Source organism: Dipodomys ordii, unplaced genomic scaffold (genome assembly GCF_000151885.1).
Source record: "Dipodomys ordii isolate 6190 unplaced genomic scaffold, Dord_2.0 Scaffold2, whole genome shotgun sequence".
Lineage (NCBI taxonomy): Eukaryota > Metazoa > Chordata > Mammalia > Rodentia > Heteromyidae > Dipodomys > Dipodomys ordii.
In genome coordinates this window covers 24,944,244-24,969,813 of record NW_012267218.1, presented here as the reverse complement: position 1 = coordinate 24,969,813, position 25,570 = coordinate 24,944,244, and the positions used below count along the sequence as shown (strand labels likewise).

Sequence of the window (25,570 nt, the reverse complement as noted above, 5' to 3'; positions counted from 1 at the left end):
TTTTTTTGACCCAAAGTTTAGCTGATAGACGCCATCTGGGAGCCAGGGCAGGAAGAAGCTTAGAAGTCCTGTTTTTTGAGGTTGAAATGTAAAGAAATGCTGAAGGCTGAACTGAGGGGGTGGGAGCCCAGGAAGAGTGAGATGGGGTATGGGCAGCCTTACTGGGCAGTGCGCGCACACACACACACACACACACACACACACACATACAGCCAGACAGACAGAAATGAAATGTCTAGGCCCTCCAGCCTATACTAGTTCCTTGGCCATTGGTTAGATTTCTAAGAAACTTGACTTGTAGGGAAAGGGCACTGTTGCTTTAAATTCTCTGATGGTCTCTAGTCATCCATCTGAGAACCCAGCCCAGGAGTGAATGGAGCAGAGCGTCCTCTACCTCCCACTAAGGCCCCACACGTACAGCAGGATGCAGAAGTCTGCGAATGCCACCCCTGTGAGGCTGTACTCCATCAAGCACTCCACTTGAGGGGCAGCCTCTTTCAAGGTTGGGCATTACTGGAAGGTGAAATTGACCAGTGTTCAGAAACCTTCCAGGAAGTTGGACTTTTCACTGTTAAAACATGGGTTCCAAGTATCCTGTTTTCAAAAGGAAACAAGCAAAAGGGTGCATGTTCATGCAGTGAACCATGATGAAAATGGTGAAGAACTCCAGGCCGTAACTGAAGGACTGCTCTCCCAGAGTGGTTGTGTCTGTGTTTAGGTCTGCTTTTCTATTATCAAAAGGCAAAACTAAGGCCAAATGAGAAGTATAACTTTTTGTTAAGAGAAAACTGGAACAGGTTGCTTTACGGGTAGAGTCTTGGGAGTTCCAAGATACTGGGGCTCTTCTGAACCTCTTGTCCAAGTGTTTAGATGAATGAATATTGAATTGGGTTGAAGTAAATAAATTTTGAAATTCTATTGACTCTTATGATTTTAGATATTAGTTAAGGTAGCACTATGTGCCTCAACAGATAACTCTCAAATTTCAGGGGATTACCACAACCAAGTTTATCCTTCAGTGGGATAAACTCAGTGGGAACATCAAATAGTTGGAGCCATGGCTCCTTCCCTATTGTGGCTCTGCTCAATACCCCAGATTCCCAGAGTCCTCTCTACCCAAATATTGGGAAGGCAAGGGTGGGTGGAACGTGGAGAGCCACTGGCTAGGCCATTTCTGCTCACACCCCATTGACAGAACTCAGTCCATACCCAACAGCAGAGAAGCCAGGAACTGTGATCAAGCTTAGACCCAGGAGTAGACAAAGGAATACAGAGAAGTGTCTGACACAGATTCAGGGGTACATTGATCCAGGGTAGACCCAAGCTAGAAGAAATGAGACAGCCTTGCAAGAACCTTGTCAGTAAAGGCAGGAAGCTGAAGAAAGCAATGATAAAATAATGGTGAGGATGAGGATGATGAGGATTAGGAGGTAAGAGGAGGAAGAGGAGGAGGAAGAGGAAGAGGATAATGCAGAGCTTCATCTGGCCTGCCTTGGGGAACTCGTTGAAATCTGTATTCCCAGGAAGTTTCCTTAAGCTGCCCCCTAGAAATGTGGCTATAACCTGAGTCATCAAAATGAGTTTTGGGGGGAAAGAATATAATAGTAATGATAGAAAATACCAGTAGATAGAAAGGACTGATTACAATGGAAAGCTCTTACTATCCCGCAGCTCTCAGGCTGTGGGCTGATGGGAAATAGGGTTCTCTTAGATAAGCCCCAGGACTAAGCACCCACAAGGTCTTCAGTAGACACTGTTTTGTCATTGCAGGTACTGATGTTGTACAGTGGCTCATGAAGAACCTCTCCATTGAGGACCCAGGTAATTGACCCTTGACCCTACCTTTACCTCCTCTGGTTTTAATGCCAACTTCTAAATCAAGCTGTCCTTCTGTCTTGAAAACTGGGTGCTGCAGTGTGGACTCCCAAGATGTGGCATCACCCTATTTACAAAATAAAAATTAATTTATTTTCTTCCCCGAATATCTATCTTCATATTTAAATCACCCTTTGAGGAAATGAGCAACTATTTAGAATGCCAAAGAGCTCAATACAATAGCGTGCGAAATGAGATGAATTCTCGTTAGCGGCAGGCAATTAAAGATAAGTTGTAGCCTGTCGCTGAGCAGCCTTCTAGAGCCAACTCTTAAAATTAGATTGCCTGATCCACAATTAAGATGTTTAATTATTTGCAAAGACTCCTTCTGTTTTCTGCTTCTGCAAGAAGTGAAGGAATGATGGAGGTTTTTCTTTTTTTTTCCCCAGCTCTAATTTTGCATTTCAATTAGACAAATTCTACTAAGAAAAACAACAACAAAACTCTGACTAGTAAGACACTTTGCAAATCTGTCCTCCCACCAGAAAGTAAACAGAAAAATGTGTTTTCACAGTATAACTAGGAGGAAAAAATGAAAATTGTAGATAAGTAAAGCTAATTATCCATGTGCTATTAGTGAATGCTACTTTGAATGTATAAAGCACTTCTTTGGCTTACTAGGGTGTTCTTGATCACTGAAGGTCACATTTATAAAGATCCACTAGTATGAATCTGCTTTGGTGTTCTTGATGGCTGTTGGGAGTGATTAGAACTATTTGCTTCAAATTAAGTGGTCCCTATCTACCATGTTTTCTGAGGGTTTCTTTTCCAAAAGCCTCCCCTAGACATCTGACCTTGAGTTATGGACCTTATTGGGAGTGGGATGTCTCTTCAGACTTTCTAGTGTTTTAAATGACATTGCTAATCTATTCTTGACTATTGGATACTGGAATTTATAGTTCAATTAAATGTACTTGCCAGAACTCTGAGACTCTGAAAAGCAGGTCATTCAGAGAAACAATGCTAGCCCACATTGATAACTAGCACAACTAACACACACACACACACACACACACACACACACACAACACAATCTTAACTCTAGTCAAGTTCTTAGTACCAAGAAGAACCTATAAATGCTAATTCATCTAAGGGATAGAACCTAAACCCATTTGGCTGTATGTTTCCCTCATGCATCCTGGACTCGTGATCCACTGTGACACTCAGTCTACATGAGCATCGGCCAGTTTAGTTCCATTTACATGAAGCCAATGTTCCTTTGATTAGGATGCTAAAGGAAGGTAGTAAGGTTCTAAGACTATGTGTCTCTTCTTCACGCCTCTAAAATAGGCATTATATTTCTGAAGAGAGGAGAGGGAGGAAGAGAAGGATAGGGAGGAAAAGAAGCCCCTAACCTAGCTAGTTATAGGTGAGAACCCTCTGGTCCTGGCATGAGAAGATTTTGTAAAAGTTTCAGAATGGAGACAGTCATGTCTGAAATGGTCTATCCTACTCTAATGCCCTTGGGAGGATATCAAGGTGTGGGAACCACTTAGGCTTCTGAGAAGTAGCTGATGAGAAGTCATACACAATTCGCCAGCAGAGAATGCAGGGCAGAGATGAGGCAAATGAAAGCCAGGGAAAATCAAGCATATCCAGTCTCCCTCCCTCCCTTCCTTCCTTCCTTCCTCCTCCCTCCCGCCTCCCTCACAGTATAACTAGGAGGAAAAAAATGAAAATTGTAGACAAGTAAAGCTAATTATCCATGTGCTATTAGTGAATGCTACTTTGACTGTATAAAGCACTTCTTTGGCTTACTACCTCCTCCCTTCCTACCTCCTTCCCTTCCTTTCTTCCTCCCTCCCTTCCTCCTTCCCTCCCTTCCTCCTTCCCTCCCTTCCTCCTTTCCTTCCTTTCTTCCTCCCTCCTTTTCTTCCTTCCTTCCTTCCTGACTTTATCCCTCCCTTCTTCCCTCCCTCCCTTCCCTCTGTTTCTTTTTTTTTCCACCTGCCACATTTTTAAGAAAAATCTTTTTCTCAAAGGACAGAGTAGGTGTTTTAGCTCCAGTGTTGGTAAAATGAAGTCCCCTTCTTATTGCATCTTGCTGTTTTATCCCTGAGATTGGGAGTACCTGTAAGCAATGAAACTTCCCTTCTTGCTGGACTAGACTGGGGTTTTTTTTGGGGGGGGGGAGTGATGGGGGTTGTTGTTGTTTCACTTTATTTAGGCAAATTCTCCCTATGCAGCCCAGGCCGACCTTCAGCTCACCATCCCACTGCCTCATCCTCTCAAGTGTTTAGATTAAAGGTATAGACAACCACTCTTGGTGCTCTTTGACCCATGGTTCTTGAAGCATACAGTTGGCCTTGTATATCTGTGGGGCTGTATTCTTGGATCCAATCAACCTTGGACTGAAAACATTCAAGAAAAAAATATTGATCTTTAGGAACCTCTGTAGATTTTTTGTCATTATTCCCTCAGCAACACAGAATAACAACTATTTGCATATAGCATCTCCATTGTATCAGATATTACAAGCAATGTATAGATGATTTAACATATACAAGAAGAGGTGCGTAGCTTATTATACAAATAGTGCACCATTTTATATAAGATCTTGAGGATCTATAGCTTTTGACATCTATGGGGCCTCAGGGACACATACATAGAATTTAAAAAGCAAAAGGGCCCTCATTAAGTGGATAAAACAAAACTCCACTCACTCTGACATCACCTACTCATGGAGTACACACTTCTTCCAAAGGAGAATAGTGAGTCCTAGGATTTGATTCAACCATGTGGCAAAGTTTACAAGGAAAGCCAAAACAAATCACTAAAGAGTAAAAGCTTGTGAAATTAGTCACTGTTGGAGAGTTCCTGACTATGTCAAGTTCCATGTCTAAAACAATGTGTGGCAGAAGCATTTAGGTTTTTCTCTTTTCTCTCTGTTCAGGATAAACATAAATCTTTAGCTACTAGTGTGAATTTACGTCTGTCTGGTAACAAAGCCACAAACTGATTGTAGAGAAAATAGTCACACTTCTGTCAGATTGATCCCGCTAATATCACCACTCACCTCATTGTCCTTGCTTCAGTTTTCTGAGAAAGTGAAGTTTTGCCCTACTTGCTTAAGGCCACTGTCAGATCAGGGGTACAACCCAAGTCCAAAGTCTCTCTGGACAAGGAGGCTGCATGCTCATCATGACTGAGGACAATCCAACATGATGAAATGAAATCGATGAATCAGAACTGCCAGTGCTTATTGAGTGTTTGCCCTGTACCCGACAGGGCTGAGTGCTTTATGTGAAATATCTCCCCTCATTATACACTAGTTCATCTATGCCAAAGCCCGTGCTCCTAACCATGAAACTAGATCTGGCTTGCTTCTGGAAGGCCTTGAAGAGTTGGGAAGCAAAATACTGTCAGATCCTCAGAGGAGGCCCAAATACAGGATGGTCTCCCCGGCCGTCTCCTCTCCCCTCCCAATCCTCCACTAGGGGCAAGTTCAGTACTATCATTAACAGAGTCACTTGGGGATGGTGACCCTTGGCTTCTAGTTGCCCCCTCAGCTCTCCTAAGTAGGTCACACCTGAATAATCTGCTCTGCACTTCCTTCTGTCTCTGCAGTTGAAGCAATACACCTGGGAAGCCTCATAGCTGCCCAGGGCTACATCTTTCCCATCTCTGACCATGTTCTCACCATGAAGGACGATGGTACCTTTTACCGCTTCCAGGTAGGCCTGCTGGCTCTTCTCCATGAGCAATCCTTTTCCATTCTCCATCATTTTATCTCAGATGAGAAGCACCTACAATGACCAAGCGTTCCTAAGGGAGCAAGATTTACCCTCACCAGCACCAAGAAACACAAAGACACTTGGATCTGGCCTGTTGGATTGGCCTACTTAACTAGTCACAGAGTGCCTTTAGTGGGGGCCTACTATTTGAGGGGGCACTAGCTAGGCCCTTTGGGGCTATTGTCACTGAATACCATAAACTACGGTGCTTATAGATACCGGAAATTCATTTCTCACAGTTCCAGAAGCAGGGAAGGCCAAGATTAAGGGGCTGGAAGATTCAGTGTCTGGTGAGGGTTTTCTCTCTCTCTTCCTTATATGGTGCCTTCTAGCTAGGTCCTCAGAGAATGGTAGGAACAAGGGATATCTTCCAGGCTTCTTTCATATCCCATCCATCTGATCACCTCTCCCATGTCCCATCTCCTAATACAATCACCCTGGGAGGTGTGTGTGTGTGTGTGTGTGTGTGTGTGTGTGTGTGGTGTGTGTGTGTGTGTGTGTGAAGATTTCAACATATAAATTAGGGCAAGCACATTCAGCCCATAGCAGACGTTCTGCACATATTTCCTCGTCTATTTTGAAGAATGAACTTCTGGAAGGTTACATGACACCCATTGTACAGATGAGAAAACTGAGGTGCTCAGAAAATGAATGTGGCACTTAGAAAAGTCTAAACTAAAAAAGGTTGAGAATGGGTTTCTTCAAATAGGCTAAAAGGTGGGCAAGGAAGAGAACCCAGCGATGTCCCAGGAATCTGTGCCAAGCCTGACGTCAAGCCAGACTTTATTTTAGGATAAGAAATGTTTGCCCTGTAAATTAAATGTCACTCTTTTTTAAAAAAAATTGCTTGCCTTGGATATCATTTCTCAACACCTAGATTAAAATGCTGACTGGTCTCAGCTGCATTTAAGAACAGGAGAGAACTGGGTATAGAGTGGAGCACCAGAGATGGGGGCGGGGAGAGGCTGCCATTGGGCAGGGCCTTGCTGGGAGGAGGGGAGGGGAGGGTGGGTGCCTCTAGATCCTAACATCTTGTGCTTTGTCACTTTTCCACAGGCTCCTTATTTCTGGCCTTCAAACTGCTGGGAACCTGAAAACACTGACTATGGTGAGAATCAGAGCCTTGGCCACACCGCCTTGTTCCTCTGGGGAGTGCAGAAGATGAGGTTTGATGTTGGGTGACATACAGAAAGAAGGGCCTTCGCCCTGCTTAGTGCTCTGGATAGACTCCCTGCCCCAAGCACTGAAAGGTGGAGTGCACTGAAAGATGCAGGTCTTGAAAGAGAGAAGGGCAAGGGGAAGCAAAATTCTTTCTATGGAGCCTGGAGACCTGGGATCCCATGCCAACACTTGTGACCTAGGGATAGAGTTTCAGGGCTGGCTGGATCAACTTGCCATTTCTCCTGGCTCCTTCTATTCTCCCATACTTGTTAAAACTAAGAACTCATTGGTATGTTTGATGGTGGGAAGTGATGAAGAGAGAAAAGCAGACTGAAAATGAGTATACAGATATTTCCTCACATTAGGGAAATAGAAAGCGGTTAAGATGTCCATGAGGCAATTGTCTGAAGAAATATTATCAGTCCTATACTTAAGGCCCAAACATACCACATCCCCTCTCAGTCCCATTTCTCTGAAGTTCCCAGTTGACTGTAAGCCCAGAGAAGGCAGGGTTGGTCACCTTGTACATTCTTATATATTCTGGTGCGTGGCACATACCTGAGACAAACTGCTTCTGGATAAATGCTTACCAATTATCCTGGTTCTTTATTAGAAGAGGTCAACAGACATTCCCTGGAAGTAGCAGAATTTGAACTTAGATCCACACAGCTCTCTTGCCCATTTCTTTCCTGATCACCTGTATAACGTGCCTGAAGGTCACAGCAGTAGTTCCTGACCCTTTGCATGAGTTCCTGCCACTGAGGTGGCAGTCTCGTGTGGACTGGGGCACTCAAGTCACCCGGGCACTGGAACCAGAAACTGGTAGCTGCTTGATGGAGTAATGGGAAGGTGTATGGCTGGTGGGGTCCAGGAAGCCTGTCTGAAAGACACAGCTTTGACTCATGCATTTTAGGGGAAGAAGCCACTGTATGCAGTCTTGAGGGGGAAGCCAGCAAGGTTTGCTGGTTAGTGTTTGAGCCTGGGAGACGGAGCTTGTGTGAGGGGCAGAGCCCTCAGGTTGCCTGTTCTGCTGTGTGTGTGTGGGGCCTCTGATGAAGTGGGTCCCATTCTGAGCCTTCGGCAGAGAGCCAAGCTGTGTCCGGACCAATCATAAAACAAGACCTTTAGGACTGAAAGACAGCCCAAGGGGCCCAAGTTGGTGTTTGAATCATTACCGCTCATTTCTTTGTGACAGCATGTGCCCTTGTGAATGCAAAGTCAAGTGTTGTTCCAGGCTGTGGAGAAGGTGGGAGGAGGCTGGGCCCAGAGGCCTAGGCTCAAGTAAAGCTAAAATAATGTCTCTATCCCATCCGATACCACACACACACACACACACACACACACACACACAAGACAATTGCTTGCCTTCCTCTACTGGTTTTCTCCGCTCAGAATCTCAGTGGGCAGCATAAACAAGGGTACAAATGACAGCTTCTCAAGTGATCTTGAATTTTTGTCTTCAGATCTGGTAGAGAAGTCAAGATGCAGGATATACATGTCTTCAGATTTCTGAAACAGTTTAATTTAAGAAATGCGTTTTCCGAAAGAAAAGTAGACACAGAGGGCCAGGATTGCCAGCAACACAAGCTGTGTGATCATGGCAAGCTCCCCTAACCTTACTGTGCCACAGAACCAGATTGAAATTGGAGCAGTTTGTTTACTTGTCTCCTAGGATTGTTTGGTGGTAAGGAGTCCACACTCATGGTGGGTCGTGTTTATCTCTGTGGTGGCAACAGTTACACCAGGTGGATGTTCTTACCTGCATCGTGGTAATGGCTGGTATTACTGTTGTTTAGGGTATGGTTGCTATCAGCCTTGTATTGTTACTACTGAAGTAGTGAAATATGATTATCACTGTGGTGATCCTTGCACCAGAAATAACACGAAAATGAAGCTAAGAAACCAGAATAGCTAGTCAGGGACTAATGGCTCATGCCTACCATCATGGTTACTTAATAGGCTGAGATGGAGGATCAAGGTTCAAAGCAAGCCTGGGCAGAAAAGCCCACATGACTCCATCTCAAAAATAATCAGCAAAAAACGTGGACTGGAGGTATGGGTTAAGTAGTAGAACACCAGCCATGAATGAGCCAGCCAAACGAGTATGAGGCCATTGGGATTGACATTCATTTCACAAATATTTACCGATTAACCTACTCTGTGTCAATTGCTATGTCTCAGATGTGGCCACATCATGATCTTGCCAGGCCAGCAAGCTTGGAAGGCTGCAAGAGGTAGCATGATGGGGCAAGAAGAGAATGGGTGCTCAGAAGTTGCTGATTGTCAATAGATAATGAGAACAGACTCAGTTTGGGGGAGCCATGGTGGATCCCCAATAAGAAGGAATGATTTGAAAATAATTCCCCTCATCTGTAAAATGGGGGAATAACTGAACCTGCCTCATAGATCTACCATGCAGTGCTGAGTTAAGGGGATATTTGACAAATCTTGGAAGTTGTGACTGACCCACAGTGAGCTTGGGATAAGGAGTCGCTGCTGCCACCCTGATCCCAGTGTCAGCAACTGCCTTAGTACTACGAATGGTTCAATGCAGCCCTCATAAGAACAAGTCTCTTTTCACATTCAGCTCACTGATGCCACTCAGCTATGGTGCACTCACATCCTAGCCATGCCAGCGTGCATGGAGACTATCCTAAGTGGAATATGCATTAGCTATATCAAACCTACCAAACCTAGAAGCTCAGCATCCTGTAGAGTCTGATGTTTGCCCTCGTGAATCAGGAGGCTGACAGGGAGCTGCCCTAAACCACAAAAGACTCAGGCCACATATCACTTGCTCAAGAAAAGATCCAGATTAAAATTTTAAAGGATGATTTCTACTGGATGTATATGGTTTTCACATCATGGCAAAGTTGAAAAACCATTCTGTTGAACCAAAGATCTAGTATTGTTATATATATATATGCCAACAGTTAGTGAACCTCCCATTATTAAAAATAACAGGTGAGCCTGACATAAACAGATTTGGAAACAACTACAGTTGACTGTTTTTAGTACCCAGGCTGGGGGTGGATGTGTGGCTAGCCCAGATAGAGGGCGGCAGGCTGGAAGTCTCCAAAGACATGTGGACTATTAGCAGGAAATTCTTCTGAGCAAAGGGAGGCAGCTGGTGAATCCAGTGAGGAGCTGACTGGAGATCTCTCAGCATCCTTAAGCTGAGGTACAGCTTCTCTGGGTTGATCATTCATGCCAGCCATCTCCTCTTTCTTGGATCATTCTCTTTGATATCCAAGAAGGAAGACACTGAAGAAGCAGATTTAGCAAGAGGTGATGAAGGTTGGGCTTGAGGAAGAAATGTTCCAGTGATCAAGGGCTAAGAACCCTTCTTTGGCCTGGCCGAGAGCCAACCCTAAACTATTCTCCCTCTCCACTGCTGTTCTCCACCACCTGGCAGGACAGGCCCAGATGCAGGATCATGGTAAAGTGGAGGACATAGCCTCTGTCCTTAAAGAGCTTTCAACCTCACTCAGAGGCCTCGGTGAACAGGAACACTAGTGCAGGGAATGAGGCTGTGTGATCGATCCCACTCATGGAGCTGGGTCTTCAGAGATTAGTATCACCTTACTAGATAGACACAGGAGCAGAAGAAAGAAGAGAGTGCCCTTCCATATGAAGGATACATAATCAAAAGAATGTACCAGAAGTTTGGTGGCCTTGCAATGCCCATGTGAGGGAGGAGAAGAGCGTAGCAGGACAAGCAGAGAAAGTATCATAAAGAGCCGCATTGTCTATCCTAAAGGCCCTAGTCCTTCTCTGAGGATTCAGTGTGGGGCTTTAGGACCTGTGGGTTACATGGTCACAGACAGGAATAATCACACAGAGTGAGGGTATTTGATGTATAGCAGAGTGATGAGAGAGATGAGAAGTTACCAAGATTGGTAGACAGAGTCCTTATCTGACCCTGACCTACAGAGAAATCCCTGGAGGTCAAGTGTCATGACTTTTACTGTAAAATGTATTCTTCCAAGGACAGAGCTTAGCACACAGGAGGAGCTACTGGATGAATGAAAAGGGATGGATGGATGAATGATGGATGAATGGATGGATGGATAGATGGATGGATGGATGGTGGATTTATGATTCTACTGCACTGATGGCTTGATACAGTTGCAATTTCTCTTCTCCTCTCAGCCATCTATCTCTGTAAGAGGACAATGCAGAATAAAGCAAGACTGGAACTGGCAGATTATGAAGCTGTAAGTATAATTATTTCCAAGGCTTGATCTTGGAGAAGAGCAATTATAGCTGCAGTGCTATTGAAGGTTGTGCTTTCCCCCTGTTTGTCTCCCCCAGTCCATTTCAGACAGAGGAGAGGAAGTCTCTTCTGTTTCCTCTCCTTTGTCTTCAGCTCCTCTCATCACAATACAAATGAATCTTTACATAAATAACTCTGAAAACTCAACAATAAAAAATCAACAACTCAACATAAAAGTACACAAAGGAAGTCAGGCATGGGGCACACATCTGAAATGCCAGCCCTTAGGAGGCTAAGGCAAAAGAATTGTTGAGTTAAGGCCTCCTAGGATGGATAGTAGGATCTTGTCTCAAAAGAAAAATATAGACAAAGGACTTGACCATATATTTTACCAAAGAAAACAAAAAGATGATAAACAAGTATATGGAAAGATGTTCAACACCATTAGTCATTTGGAAAGAAGAATCTGAAGTGAGACATACCTACATATCTTCTAGGATAACTAAAAAATGTTTTTAAAGTAATACTTAATCATATGTTCATGGAACAACTACAGCTCTCCTGTATTACTGGTAAGATGGAAAAGTGGTCCAGCTACTTTGAGAAATAGTTGGACAATTTCTAAGTTCAACATACGTTTATTACATGAGATAGCTTTATATCTGTTCAACAAAAGCTAAAATCAACCCAAATATATTATGACAGGTGAATGATTAAACTAGGCATGGTTCATCTATGCAGTGGAATACTATTCTGCAGTAAAAAAGTGAGTGGTTGATGCACACACACATACACACACACACACACACACACACACACACACACTCACACACACACACACACACTGGATGTTGTTAAGTGCAAGAATCCAGTCCTGAGCCAGCCATTCCAGTTATACAAAATTCTCATAAATACAAAGGTATCATGAGGGAATAACAGATCAATGGCTGTGGTTATGGATATAGTTTATGTGACCATAAAAAGATAGCCCAGAGGAGCATTGCAAGTGATAGAGCTATTCTGTATTCATCTTGTGGTCATGGTTAGATGAATCTATTCATGCGTTAAAAATTCACCTCACTATTCTAAAAAGGAAAGTCTCTAATTTCCTGTTTTTAATTGTATCTTTGTGCCTGCTCTGGGCTTGATAGTAGAAGCAGAATATGAGGAAGACAAAATTCAGTCCAGAAAATAAGACAGGATGTATGTCCCAGGTGGAGTCTCTTGTCCCGAATTTCTTACCTCCTTCTTCCATCTTCCTTCATAAGCTATAACTCCTTACAAAAAGTCAGCCAGATGCTGGTGGCTCACGCCTGTAACCCAAGCTACTCAGGAGGCTGAGATCTGAGAATCATGGTTCAAAGCCACCTGGGCAGGAAAGTCTATGAGACTCTTATCTCCAATAAGCCACTAGAAAACTGGAAGTGGTGGCTCAAGTGGTAGAGTGCTTGCCTTGAGCTGAAGAGCGCAAGGACAGAGCCCAAGCCCAGAGTTCATACCCCACGACTCACAAAAAAAAAAAATTAGAAGTCTCCCTCGGTATGTCTGTTCTGATTGGGCAGAGCCCAGAACCAAAGAACATATTTGTGAAGATTCACAGATCATTTAAAATATCTTTCTCCCAAACTGAACCTTAAATGGGTCACAAAGAATAAGGGAAATTGGTTAAAATTTTTGTACTGTCCACTTCCATCTCCCTTACCCCTCCAGTGCAGGAGTTGCTGAAGGTCAGCAGCTATGGGAAGAAGTGCCAGAAAGTGAGAGAAGAGATAAAGAAAGGGAGCAAGAGAGAGAGGGAAAAAAATAAAAGAGCAAGGAAGGGAGGGAGGAAGGAAGGAAGCAAGCAAGCAGGGAGAGAGAAGAGCAGAGAGAATTCACTGTATATACTACAGAATTGAGAACAATAAAGAATGGGTTGGTCAAAGATGTTGAAGGGATGGCACGGATCAAGATGTGTTGTATACATAAACTGTAAAATGGAAAAAAATTGTAAATATCCTAAAAATTAAGAAAAGTGAGGATAGGGGTAGGTTGAGAGGGGCAGGTGAGAACGTTGAAAAGGGTGACATTGACCAAGAAGCACTTTTGAATGGCAACTCCTTTGTACAATTACTTAAAGATAATAAGAATATTCAAAAAGGAAGAGAGAGAGAGGGAGGGAGGGAAGGAAGGAAGGAGGGAGGGAGGAAGGAAGGAAGGAAGGGAGAGAGAGAGATGGAGGGAGGTAAGGGAGGAAAGGAAAAGGGAAAGGGAAAAAGAAAGGAAAGGAAAAGCAAGCAAGCTTGGGGATTTTCACATTAAAATACTGCGTTAAATGGTTAGAAATTTCAATAACACTTTGTTGTTTCCGTGATTTAAAATGTGCAAATTTTATTAAAATTTTCTCATTTCATGTTCTCTTGGTAGAAAATAAAAATTCAAACAACAAAGTAGAAAAAAGCAAGTCAATTCTCTCCCCTAACTCCATATATATTTTTTCTTTACAAATAAATATTATTATGTTGTTTCTTTTTCCAAACACTAATGTATTTGGGGGATCTTTCCAAGTCTATAGCACTAGTCTGCCTTATCATTTTTAATGGCTGCCAAGTATTCTTTGGAATGACTGTGTCATCATTCGTTTTTGATTGGCATCTAGCAGTTACCAGCCTGGCTTCCCATGAACAGGGCAAGAGTCAAAGGGACAGGTTTTAGAAGTACTTACACACCAAGCCTTGGTTATAGCTGTGAGCTAGGTGTAGAGCACTGCGACTGAAGCTCCTTTTATATTAACAATCTCCTAATGAGGGTCATCAATTAGTGGTGACATGAGTTCTATGAAAATACATAGTGTAACGCAGACCCCAGCCTTGCATTAATCAGGATTAGGAAGATCATTAGGGGACCTGTCAGGCACCCCTTCTCAGTGTCCCAGTAAGTCCGTATACTTAGAGAAAACACTTCTTTTTTTCCTCTGAAAGCTATCCTGGATGACTTTTCTTTCTGTTTGCAGGTTTTCCTCTCATAAACGTCCCAAACATAGACACTCCTCTTGGTCCACTTTGAGTCCTGACTTCCCACTTTCCGCTTTCTCTGTCAGGTCCCCTGGTTCTCCTTCTCTACAACCTTCTGGCTCTATCTAGAAGATGTCTTTTGAGAGACTTGCCCTTGGCGTTGCTCTTGGAGACGCCCAAAAGGTTGCAGAGACCCTACCATTCCTGCCCTAATAACTACAAGCTGTTACTTTCCGTGGCCTTTATAAGAAGGGCAGTGTGGGTTGTGTTCTGTGTGTGGTTTTTTTTCAGTTTTTTTTGCATCGATCAGTTTTATAAGGGAGTTACATTGTGACATATCCATGTCACATATAAAGGACCCTGAGTGGGCTCACTCTCTGTCACTCTTTCTCCTACTCCCTTCCTAAACAAATCTCAAGTCACTTCTGATGTTCTATTTTCACATACATATACTTAGGTATTATGATTATTTTCACCCTCCTTTGCCCCCTCTCTTCCCATTAGTACCCCCACTCTGATAGGACCAGTGTTATATTCCTGTCATTCATTTGTTTTTAGGGTATGTTATTGCTCAAAAGGGTTTTACCTGGTATTTCACACATACACATATGGTCTCCCCCATCTCCGCCACCCTCTGTTATTCAAGAATTCCTCATTTAGGCATCTTCATTGACAGGTGTAAGATATTATTCACCATCTAACATTCTCTTTTCCTCCCCCCGCCCCAATTCCCTTAAAGAGTCCCAGTTACAGGCATGTACTTGTGTAGGTTGTATTCTTACAAAACACACAAGAAGAGAAGCATCAAGTGAACCACAGGCTTCAGACTTAATGGATACATAAGTGAACATCACTAGTCCAACTCTGGGTTTGTGTCTAGCAGTTCCAATGTGGGGTCCTGCTAGTTGTTTGGAATAACCAGAAGGGATGACTGCTTTATAATCAGCATAGGTGTTTGTGTTAACTGACAGTGATTAATGTCTTCTTATTGGTTTCCATTTCTCACTAGGAAAACCTAGCAAGACTCCAGAGGGCCTTTGCAAGGAAGTGGGAATTCATCTTTATGCAAGCAGAAGCACAAGTAAAGTAAGTGAACTTAGTAGATGCCTCCAGATGAAAACAACTCTGGAATGTGAGATGGTGTGAGGTTGGGATTACAGGAAGAGTTTTGTACCTGCTAGTCCAGGAACACAATGTTTGAGAGATGGGAGTTAAAAGAAGGAATGGATAAATTTTTACATTTGAACCGATGTCAATCTATAAGGATTCCAAAAGCACTGCTTCAGAAGGCAAGGGGGCTCCTTCCAGATGTAGAACTCTGCTTGTTAGAAGGTAGACCCAGTTGCCTGAGAGAGTTCCAATTACTCCTCTGTGCTAAGAAATTGGAAAACACTCCACCAGGTTTTCCCATGAGGCTGGAGATTGTGTCTTCATGGGTAAACATGCTGAGCTTTAGGGAGGACAAATGACCTCTCTCCCCTTCTCCCCAATATAGGAAGAGTTTAAAACCAACTGAAAAATAAGGCGCAGAAGTCATACATTCGGAGTCTATTAACTTAAAGCTGGATTACAGCTTTGGATATGTGGCCACAGGTCTGAATAACATTCCCAAGGCAGAGGTGGGCATCTGTAGACCTCTTCTACCAGGAAAGAACTGTCCTCTGTCAGATGACTGTATGCAAAAACAAAACAAAACAAAATGAATGTCTTAAGGACAGGCAGACCCAGGTGGGGAGGACCCTATGACCCTTTACTAATTTCTTCTTCCAAATGTACCAACAAGTTAAGTCATCCATCTTCCCTAAAGAATCAGAGATGAAAAGGGGCGCAAGTTTGAAGAGATTCTTTTCTTCCTAAATGCATAATGGAAATTCCTCTCTAAGGAAACATGTGGCACAAGGAATAAGTGTCCTGTTAATACATAAACATGGTTGTCAACTAGATCCATTCAGTTCTGAGCCATGAAATTGCTGAGGCCAGGAAATCCCTTATTCTTACTACTGATAATGTCTGGCTTAGCTTGAGCCCTGAAAGGAAAAGTAGGACAGAGAAGTTGAGCTGGCAGAATGCAAGCACCTTTGTTTTTTTCTGGGTACCACTCATATGTGAGCAGCCCCTGTGGGGCTTCCGAGGAGTGATTCACCTTCTGTGCATGACACAGTTCATTGCCTGGAGTGTCTCAGGCTAGTAGGTGGGAAAAGGTCACAGCTACAGTCATGGTTGGAAATGGCATGAGGTTGTGTTTTCCACTGGTCACTTTGGTGTGCCCAGATGCCCCTGAGGGAGGGGGGTACCAAGTGCTTGGGTCTGTGCTACACAATTGGGGATGGAGAAGGTTCACATGGGAGAGTAAGCAGGAAGGAAGCTACGATTTAGATGGACTGAGGAACAATTGTTCTCGTGGACTCAGAAGCCACTGGGAAGCCAAAAAGAGCACAGATTTGTTCTTCAGAAATCAACAGTATTTTCTATGTTGCAAAATGAGGGGAAATTATCACTTTCTACATATATGGTGTTTCTCCACTAACTCTTTTGATTAACTGTGATTACGTTCTAATTGTGGGCCATTTAAGTACACAGTAATTGTGACAAATACCGCAGAGTGATTATGGGTTTATTTCCGTCCAGTAAACTAAAGTGCTCCCAAGAGAGCCAAGAAGGAGAAGTTGCATGGTAATTAATCTGAGTTGCTTTTTACTTAGATAATATGAAGTAATACATATCTTCGAGGAGAAAAAAAAAAGCACCTCTTACCAGAGCTGCTGATCAGAACATAGAGAAAATGTCTTTGCCATCTATTACTTCCCAGTGGCAATTTGTGTCTCCCCCAACTGAGGTGGGTGATGTGGGTTTTCTGATTCTTCTCCCATGCTAGTGACATTATTCTGCTTTTTAGGAAGCCAGAGCTAAAGTGATCCTGTGTGTGTGTGTGTCTGTATGTGCATGCATGTATACATGTGCCAGTACTGGAGCTTGAATTCAGGTCCTGGGCTCTGTCCCTTAGCTCTTTCAGTCTCAAGGTAGATGCTCTACCGCTTGATCCACAGCTCAACTTCTGGCTTTTGGGTAGTTCATTGATCAGAAGAGTCTCATGGACTTTCCTGCCCAGGCTGGCTTCAAGCCTCTATCCTCAGATCTTGGCCTCCTGAATAGCTAGGATTACAGGCATGAGCCAGCAGCACCCAGCTTAAATGACTTTTAAAGCATAATTGCAAACCAGGCCCTGGTGGCTCCTGCCTGTAATCCTAGCCTACTCAGGAGTCTGAGATCTGAACATTGTAGTTTGAAGCTAGCCCCAGGGCAGAAAAATCTGTGAGACTCTTTATCTTCAATTACCAGCAAAATGTCAGAAGTGGGAGTGAGGGTCATGAACAAAAAAAAAAACCAAGTGAGAATAACAGACCTTGAGTTCTAGCCCCAGAACCAGCACATGTGTGCACACATACACATACACACACACACACACACACACACACACACACACACACACACAATTGCAGCCTTTTGAAGACATTTCTACTGCCCTGAATGTAAAACAAACTTTCAAATTTGAGATAGAGCCCTGGCAAGCTGGTGGTTACATTCCTCCTGGTAATTCTGTATGTGTAGTAGTGACCTTGATGGGGGTCATGTTGATGGATAATTTAGTTCTTAGTAACTCAGGCCTTAATATGTCATGTGGCTCAGGCACACCATGTCATTGCATGTATGTGGCAATCTGTCATCTAAAACAATTGTTCACCATGCATGGAGTTTCTGGTTTCAGTTTCAAAAAGGAGGAACCACATAGGTATCAACAGTCTTAGAATCAACTTAGCTCCCAGAAGCAGGAGCTGAGAACTGAGGCAAAGGTCAAAAGGAGAAACTAACAAAAGCTTCTTTTCTTTCTTTCTTCTTTCAGGATTGATCGGAAAAAGGACAAGACAGAAAGGAAAATTTTGGACAGTCAAGAACGGGCCTTTTGGGATGTCCATAGACCAGTGGTAAGGAAACTTGGCTTGATTCTCTAGAGTATATTCTTTTCCAGTTTGTTTCTTCTTCAAAAAACAAAACATTGTCTCACATGATCAAGTATCTCACTCTTAAGATAATTGCTAGGCTTTGTGACACTGGTTTTGCCATCCATTTATATAATCTCAGAAGATTTTCTGAAACAATTGTCAGATCTACCTTTCAAACATCCTCTATCCATGAGAGTGTGGAATTGGAAACGAGGGATTCTAGCAGGAGAAATTTGGGGCTCTACCCCCTAGTTTGTATTTCCCAAATCAATGGTTTCCATTTCCACCATTGTTCAACACTGAATCTTAAAATATTCTCCCTCACACACAGTTAATTCTTCTCTTCGATGATAGTTGTCTTATATAATGTCTTTGTGAAGACTAAATTGGTGACTACTGAAGCATTGCCCCTAAAAGAAATATGCTGGGTTCTTATGACCCTCTAGTGAAGTGCATTTTTACCAGCCGATCAATATATGCTTTGGTTGAATATGTTTCTGTGCAAGGGTAGGCTACTTAATTCTACATAATGTTGATTCATTGGCATTAGGCATACATCCAGCATGACTATAAGTCATGCTTGAATGAAGTGTATCTAACACACACACACAGACACACACATACACACATACACATGCACCTTTCCTACAGAATCTCACTGCCTTTTTGCACTTGAGAGAACTGGAAGCTTCTTAGCACTCTCTGGGGATCTATTTTAGAGAGCAAAAGCACCAGCCCCCCTCCCCTCAAAAGAAAGAAACATTAACTAAACCCTGAGTATACTGATTGACAGGAAAGCATGGTCTCAGCTTGTTCAACCAAATGGTACGTGCCCACAGGACAAGTCGGCCTTGTTTTGGGCCTGTGAATGTCCGCAAATGGTCTTTAAGTTTCTGTGAGTAGTGACCTAGAGGTCACAAATAAATTTTAGTAAGTAGAAAAACTGCAAATACAGATACAAAGTTGTAGAAAATGTGGCTGACTATATTTCCAATCTTGTGTTATGAGACCAAGCTGTTCATTACCTCTTCCCGAAATGGAATGAGAAGTGAATAAATGATGTTTACCGTCCTAGGAAACCAATCAAAAGCCAAAACAAGGAAGTGGCTCTCTCAGTGATACTGGTGTCTTTTCAGATGATTAGCCGTGTGAAATATAAAGTCTGTGGCCAAAACAGTCTTTGAAATAAGTTTGCTCCTAGAAACTGTCTCCTTCTACATAACATTCCTTTCACAAAATCCACGTCCACATTGCCTGTGAGAATCCCATGGAAGAACCTACATTATGGGCAATAATTGTACCATATAGTATCTATTATGGGAAAGATAAATGCTAGTCCTGATGGTGTTACTTAGATCTGATTGGAAGGGTAATTTTCGCCTTGTAATTTATATGATTTGTTTTTCTCAGCCAGGCTGTGTGAACACAACAGAAATGGACATCAGAAAATGTCGACGTTTGAAGAATCCTCAAAAGGTTAAAAAGGTTCGCTACACTAAAAATTCCTGGGGTGAAATAGCAGTAGTTTACTGCTTACAAATATGCCATAGTTGTTTGTTATTATCATTATTATTATTATTATTTATTTGGCAGTAATTGGGGTTTGAATTCAGAGACTCCTGCTTGCAAGAGGGGTGCTCTACCACTTGAGCTATGCCTCCAGCAAAAGCCTGCCATATGTGATCTTTCTAAATCATCTTTTTCACAGGTTCTCAAAGTGTTTATGGAATGGCTGGTGTGTGCTAGACATGGTGCACGTGACTGGGGTTCAGAGGCAGGGCTTCACAGGAGCTCACTGTCTGACGAGGTATAGGTCGGGAAGAACAGCTAACTCAGAAGGAGTCAATGAGATCGTGTAAATTGCAGTTGGCTCTGAGGGGGAGGGCAGTAAGGAAAGAATACTAAAGGAACAAAGAACTTTTTAAAAACAGAAAAAAGAAAAGAAAGTCCAACCTATAACAGCAAACTGGGTCCTCAGAAGTAAATGAAAGGCTTTTAATAGAGCTACATATTCCAAACTCACATCACCATCTTGCCCAGCTGCCAATGACCCCACGATCACTTATGTTTCACCTTACTGGATGGAGCGTATGGCCACGGCACACCACAGGTGCCACGCTCAGACTGCCCCCATCTGTACCTCACCCTCATCAAGGTCCACATTTTAAGAAATCATGTCTGTACCACATAATATGAATTTCAAAAGGTTAGATGTATGTCCCCAAAGTGTCCCTATGACATACAATGACCAATTATCTCTCTCTTTCTTACACAGTGCTTGAGATCAGAAATGTTTTAGATTTTGAAATATATATCCAGAGAGAGAAAGAGTTCTAAATCATTTTAATCACAGACCCAAATCCACAAACAAAATCCATTTATATGTCATATAGACCTAATACACACTGTCGGAAGGTAATTTTATGTGCAATATTTTTAGTGAGCCTGTGTTTTGACCAAAACCTCTCCTCATGAGATCAAATGTAGAATCTTCTACTTGTGCTCTCAGGTCAGTGTTCAAAAAGTCTTGGATTTTAGAGTCAGTCTTTCAGAGTTTTTAGATGACTTGTATACACATCTACACACATGAGGAGAAGAGTGAGCAAAGGAACACTGGTGTGTGTGTGTGTGTGTGTGTGTGTGTGTGTGTGTGTGTGCGTGTGTGTGTTTGTCCTTGAATCAACTTCTATATTTTGCTTGTCACTAAGGTATCGATGTTTAGTGCATTATACTTTAAATTATGTCTTAAATGTCCTCATTAATCCTTTAATGGCCCCTAATGCTAATATTCCAGAACTATGTAGAGTCACAAGTAAAGTCACCTGAGCCCTTCACGACTGCATAGATTGCAGCCACACTCACTGCATGTGCTTCAGGGGCTCTTAATTCTCACCTGTTTATAACAATAGCAACGGCTTAAAAAGAAGCCATAACTGTGGACCTGTAGAGAAACTGAGGATAAAAGATGGTTGGGCTTTAAAAGGGAAAGCCTGAATCCTGGAATTCCAATCTCATACTAGAGGAAACTTTTTCCATAGCACCTTCAGCAGTTATTTTCAAACTTCCTTTTTGGCTCAGAATTTCCTGGAGTATTTGCCCAAAGCCAACCTACAAATATTCTGACTCAGTAAGCTTGGTTATAAGCAATGATTATCTTGAATAAGTACCCCTCAATGATTCCTTGCAGATGGTCTTGAGAAAAACACTAATAAATAGTACCATTTCGGCTCAGTAATAGGATTTCCTAGCAGTTGTAACCCAGAGATGCCTCACAAAGCAGAGCTCCTGCCGTTGGTGAAATTCAAGCAGAGGCTGGTCACCTTTGTCCAGATGTCACAGAGGGGACTTCAGGAATCAGATGGGGGATGGAGGATTGAAATAGCAGATCTCTGAACTGCCTCTCCAGTCTGAAGGGATAATGATTCATCTTCTTACTTCTTCTAGTCAGTGTATGGCGTGACTGAGGAATCCCAGGCACAGAGCCCTGTGCACCTACCTAGCCAACCAATCAGGAAAACTACAAAAGAAGACATCCGGAAACAGGTGACTGATTGACTGCTGTACTCCAGCGTAGGACGTGTGACCCATTGAAAACCCCTTTCAAGTTCATCTCTGAGGGCTGAGTGAGCTTTGAGCTCCTGGAGAACATGGTGGAACTTGAATATTTGCATGCTCTGTGTGAACACATGGAACTTTAGAGGGAGAATTATCTCCTATGTTCCTCCAGCAGTTGTTACAGAGGGCATAAATGAATTATTAGTGGCAGACTCGCTGCTGTACTGGGCAGTTCTGGAGTTCTAAAAACTGAAATGTACTCCCAGACTTCACCAGCTCAGGATCACCAACTCTGGATGAACTCTTTCTGTGATTCAAAAGGGAAGCTGAAAAATAAAGAAAAGCAGGGAGAGTGTAGGGGAAGGGGCAAAATTGTCCAAAAAGAAATGTGCTCTTTGCCTGACTTACATAACTATAATCCCTCTGTATGGAACCTTTATAATAGCAATTTTAAAAACATAAAAAAGACAAGGAAAAAATGTTTTAAATACTTAGAAAGAATAAAGATATTCTCCTCCCAATGCCATTCAGCATTATTTGGTTGAATATTACTTTCTTTTATGAGGATGACCCCAGATCAACAGCAACCAGCTACTTCCATTACTCTTTTCTGATATTTACTAGTCATAAGAAGATTAGCACTCGTTATTTATATTAGAAGTATGGATTGGGCAAAGAGTAAACTTGCAGTGCCCACTCTGGGCAAGCTTATTACTAGCTAGGAAACCAATTTATGCAAGATAGCTAGTTGATGATTCTGGTCAAACAGGCCAAGCACAGGAAGAAACACAGTCACTTGGGATCTGGACAGAACAAGATCTCACAATCCATGTGTTACCTGTCCGTGTGTGGCTAAACTTCATAAGCTACATGCTGCTTTTCAGTGTGGGGAGCCACTGTTAGGAATCAAGACTTAAATTGTAACACAGTCCAGGAAAATATGTGGCACAGTCTAACCTGTAGAGTATGAGTCTTGAGTGTGGTAGGAATTTCAGAAAAGGGCAAATTGGCTGCTAGGGTACAAAGTTGGAGGGCACAAGTCATGCCAGAGTAGGTGTTTGGATCTTGGTGGAAATACAGATTTAGGTTCATGGGAGAGAAGGAGAATAAAGAATTTATTTTAGTCTCAACATCCCTATTCTCTCTCTCTCCCCAGATAACCTTTTTGAATGCACAGATTGACAGACATTGTTTGAAAATGTCCAAAGTGGCTGAAAGGTATGTTTTCCCTCAAGAATATCACTGCTTGCAACTTATTTTACAAAGGGAAAGTGCTACAGGGTGATAGTTAACTGTATGTGTTCAACTTCAAGAGTTAAGCTGCAGTCAGTCCTTAATCTGATTTGTGAAAAAGCCATAGGCTTCATGTGAGTATAGAGAAGACCACAGGCCTCCCTCCAGTGATGTCAAGAAAAATTCTATTGCTAAAGCTGCTCACAGGTGACCACAGAACCTTGTCAATCAGAGAAGAATGTCTTTAAAGGCTTCATCCTGAGCCTTTTGCCTCCAGCTCCTTAATTAATTCAAATGGAATCTCACCCTTTTTCAGTCCAGACTTACTTTATGGAGAAAAGAAACTGTGTGTTCCCCCTTGAGGGGCTGGCCACATAAACAGAGAGAACTGAATGCTTGGGAGGTGTCCAGCACTATCCACTGATGAACTGCATTTGATCAAAAAAATATTTGGCCTCTCCAGCCTTGCCTCCACTAGTGCATTTGTGTAACAATCTGCACCAGTAGCTGGTTCCATTCCATTAACTCATGGGAGATTCAACTTTATCAACTAAATGGTCTATTTTTTTAACGCTACCACAAAGACAGGGACTGCCCAGGGAATCTGTATGGAATAAATCTAATCAAGCAGCCAGAACTAAACATTTGTTCATCCATATGCTGCTGTTTAAGCAATGGCAAATCTCTGAAAAAAAAAAATCAAAGGTTTAAGTCAGGTCTTAGTATTTACTAAATGTCAGAAAAACTGGGCTCTTGAAGCCCAGCTCTACATGACACTGGCTGTGTGATTCACCTGGAAGCCTTTCTCAGCCAGCCCCGGGGGCTGATCCACATCTTCTTACTGGATAAACTATGACAAATGGAAGCTAAGAAAACACCAGCTCCAAATCCCAAACCTGAATTAGCACTTTGCTTTACGGGGCCAAGGACGTTTGTGGATTTGGGCTCATACTGATCATACCTTTGTATCTATTCCATCTCATATGTATTCTTGACAGTGACACTGTTAGAAAATATCAAGGCGGATGAAAGGACAGAGGAGACAGAGACCTCAACAGATCAGATAGATCAGACTTGAATCATCACTGCCGAGGGCCAGCAAGTACCACCAGGCCGAGTTGAGATACAAGGAGCACAGAGAGAAGGGGGTCTGGAGTTTAAGTATAACAAAATGAGGACGTTCTGTTGTGAAACCAGGCAGCTACCACAGATGGTCTCACCAGGGGCAATGTGCAGAAAGGGCTGGGGGAGGAGGTCTCAGCCTAAGCAGGGGTACGGGTCTGCAGGCCAAGAAGGCAGCATTGGGTTATGAGAGCAAGGCAGATTTCTATTTTTTTATTTATTTTTATTTTTTAGCCAACAACAATATTTTTAGCCACTTCATGTTTATTAGCCAATCACAACAATTTATTTTTAGCCAATCACAACAACAATAATAAAAAAAATCTTTAATCCATTTCAAATGTACGTGTTTTTGACCTTTCACAGTTAATCATGTACTAGAGGTAGGAGATTGTCCTTCTAAATAGTTCTTTCCATTCTCCTATTAATTACTCAATCTAGATTTCTGTGATGTCCTGACTGAACTTAAAACAGTTTTCTCCTAGCTTGCTTTCTTTTCTCAGCTTCTTGGCTTCCAATCCATTCTGTGTTCTTGGCCTTATCTTTCCTTGGGCCCCATTCCTATCGTCTATTACCTTTCCTGAAATGAAAAGGATCCAATGCAGTAAGTCTCAACTCCACTACTCAGGTGTTCCATGATAGAACACTATTCACAGTCTGGGCCAGGTAATTGTTTTTTTGTGTTATAATACAATGTCCAGAGAGTGAAAAGATAGCAGCAATTCTGATCTTTACCTGCTAGGTGCCAGTGGTCCTCACCCCTCCACTGTTTTGATAGCCAAAAAGATTACTAAGTGTTCCAGAGGTAGGTAACAAAGTCACCCCCACTGAGAACCACTAGTCTTCCTATCTTCCCAAGTGCAGGTGCTTCTGAAGGAGCCAATGGAGGGAGCTCCCCTTACATCTAGGTGTCAGCTGTTCTGGAGTCCTCATTACAACCACCTATCATCTCCACCTGTGGAACTGTGCAGCTTCTGGATGGAGCACCAGGCTCTGTGGTTTGCCATTTGACCCTCCCCCAATGAGTGGCTAAGGCCAAAACAGCTGGGGTGACCCCAACTCCATTGGTGTCATAGACTGTGAAGAACCACAGGCCTCTTGCTAGGTGAAGCAAGGACAGAAATGGCTGTCCTGTCCTGTGGTGGTATTGGTATGTGAGCAATGTCAATGTCAGCCCTTGAAAGGGCTCCTTAGAGATGCAATTATAACAGAGAATATAACCAGGAACATCACCTCCTCTGGATAGATAGATGCCCACAGTCCAGGCAAGAGAAGGTGTTAAGCAGTAGAAACTCCCAGGCCTCAGCTTTATGGTCCCAGTATACACCAAGGAAGCTGCATTCTGGGTAATCTTTAAGTGGACTTGGTCTCTGGAGCATTGGTGAAACCACTGGCAGCTACCCAGGTCTTCGGTGGAGCTGAGCCCTCACAAGACACCTCAGTTTTGTCTTATTTTTCTGGGCGCCTAAGGAAATGCATCAGTCAGCATGAGGTGGGCAGGCATTGCACAGGTGTGCTGAGACCTAAGCAGCCCAGGTGGGGGCAGGAATGGGGATCTGGCACATTCTATTGTTTGTTTGTTTACCTGCAGTCCAGAGAGGAGCCTCTCCTGGTCTGTCTGTTATGCCTGAGTGCTCACATTAAGAGATCCTTCCAACTGAGGCTCCTTGCTTCAAAGCT

At 42.9% G+C, this 25,570-nt stretch overlaps 1 protein-coding gene across 2 annotated transcripts in view; it reads left to right on the top strand.

The window, feature by feature from the left end:
* Nucleotides 1–25,570, top strand: part of Rgs6 (regulator of G-protein signaling 6) — a 486,793-nt gene that overhangs the window by 385,105 nt on the left and 76,118 nt on the right. For both annotated transcript variants that reach the window (XM_013017123.1, XM_013017129.1), the window contains exons 4-12: nucleotides 1,771–1,821; nucleotides 5,443–5,549; nucleotides 6,666–6,717; nucleotides 10,923–10,987; nucleotides 14,989–15,065; nucleotides 17,881–17,962; nucleotides 19,391–19,465; nucleotides 21,425–21,523; nucleotides 22,692–22,753. In XM_013017123.1, the coding sequence (XP_012872577.1) occupies nucleotides 1,771–1,821; nucleotides 5,443–5,549; nucleotides 6,666–6,717; nucleotides 10,923–10,987; nucleotides 14,989–15,065; nucleotides 17,881–17,962; nucleotides 19,391–19,465; nucleotides 21,425–21,523; nucleotides 22,692–22,753 (670 nt within the window). The remainder of the gene's footprint in view (nucleotides 1–1,770; nucleotides 1,822–5,442; nucleotides 5,550–6,665; nucleotides 6,718–10,922; nucleotides 10,988–14,988; nucleotides 15,066–17,880; nucleotides 17,963–19,390; nucleotides 19,466–21,424; nucleotides 21,524–22,691; nucleotides 22,754–25,570) is intronic.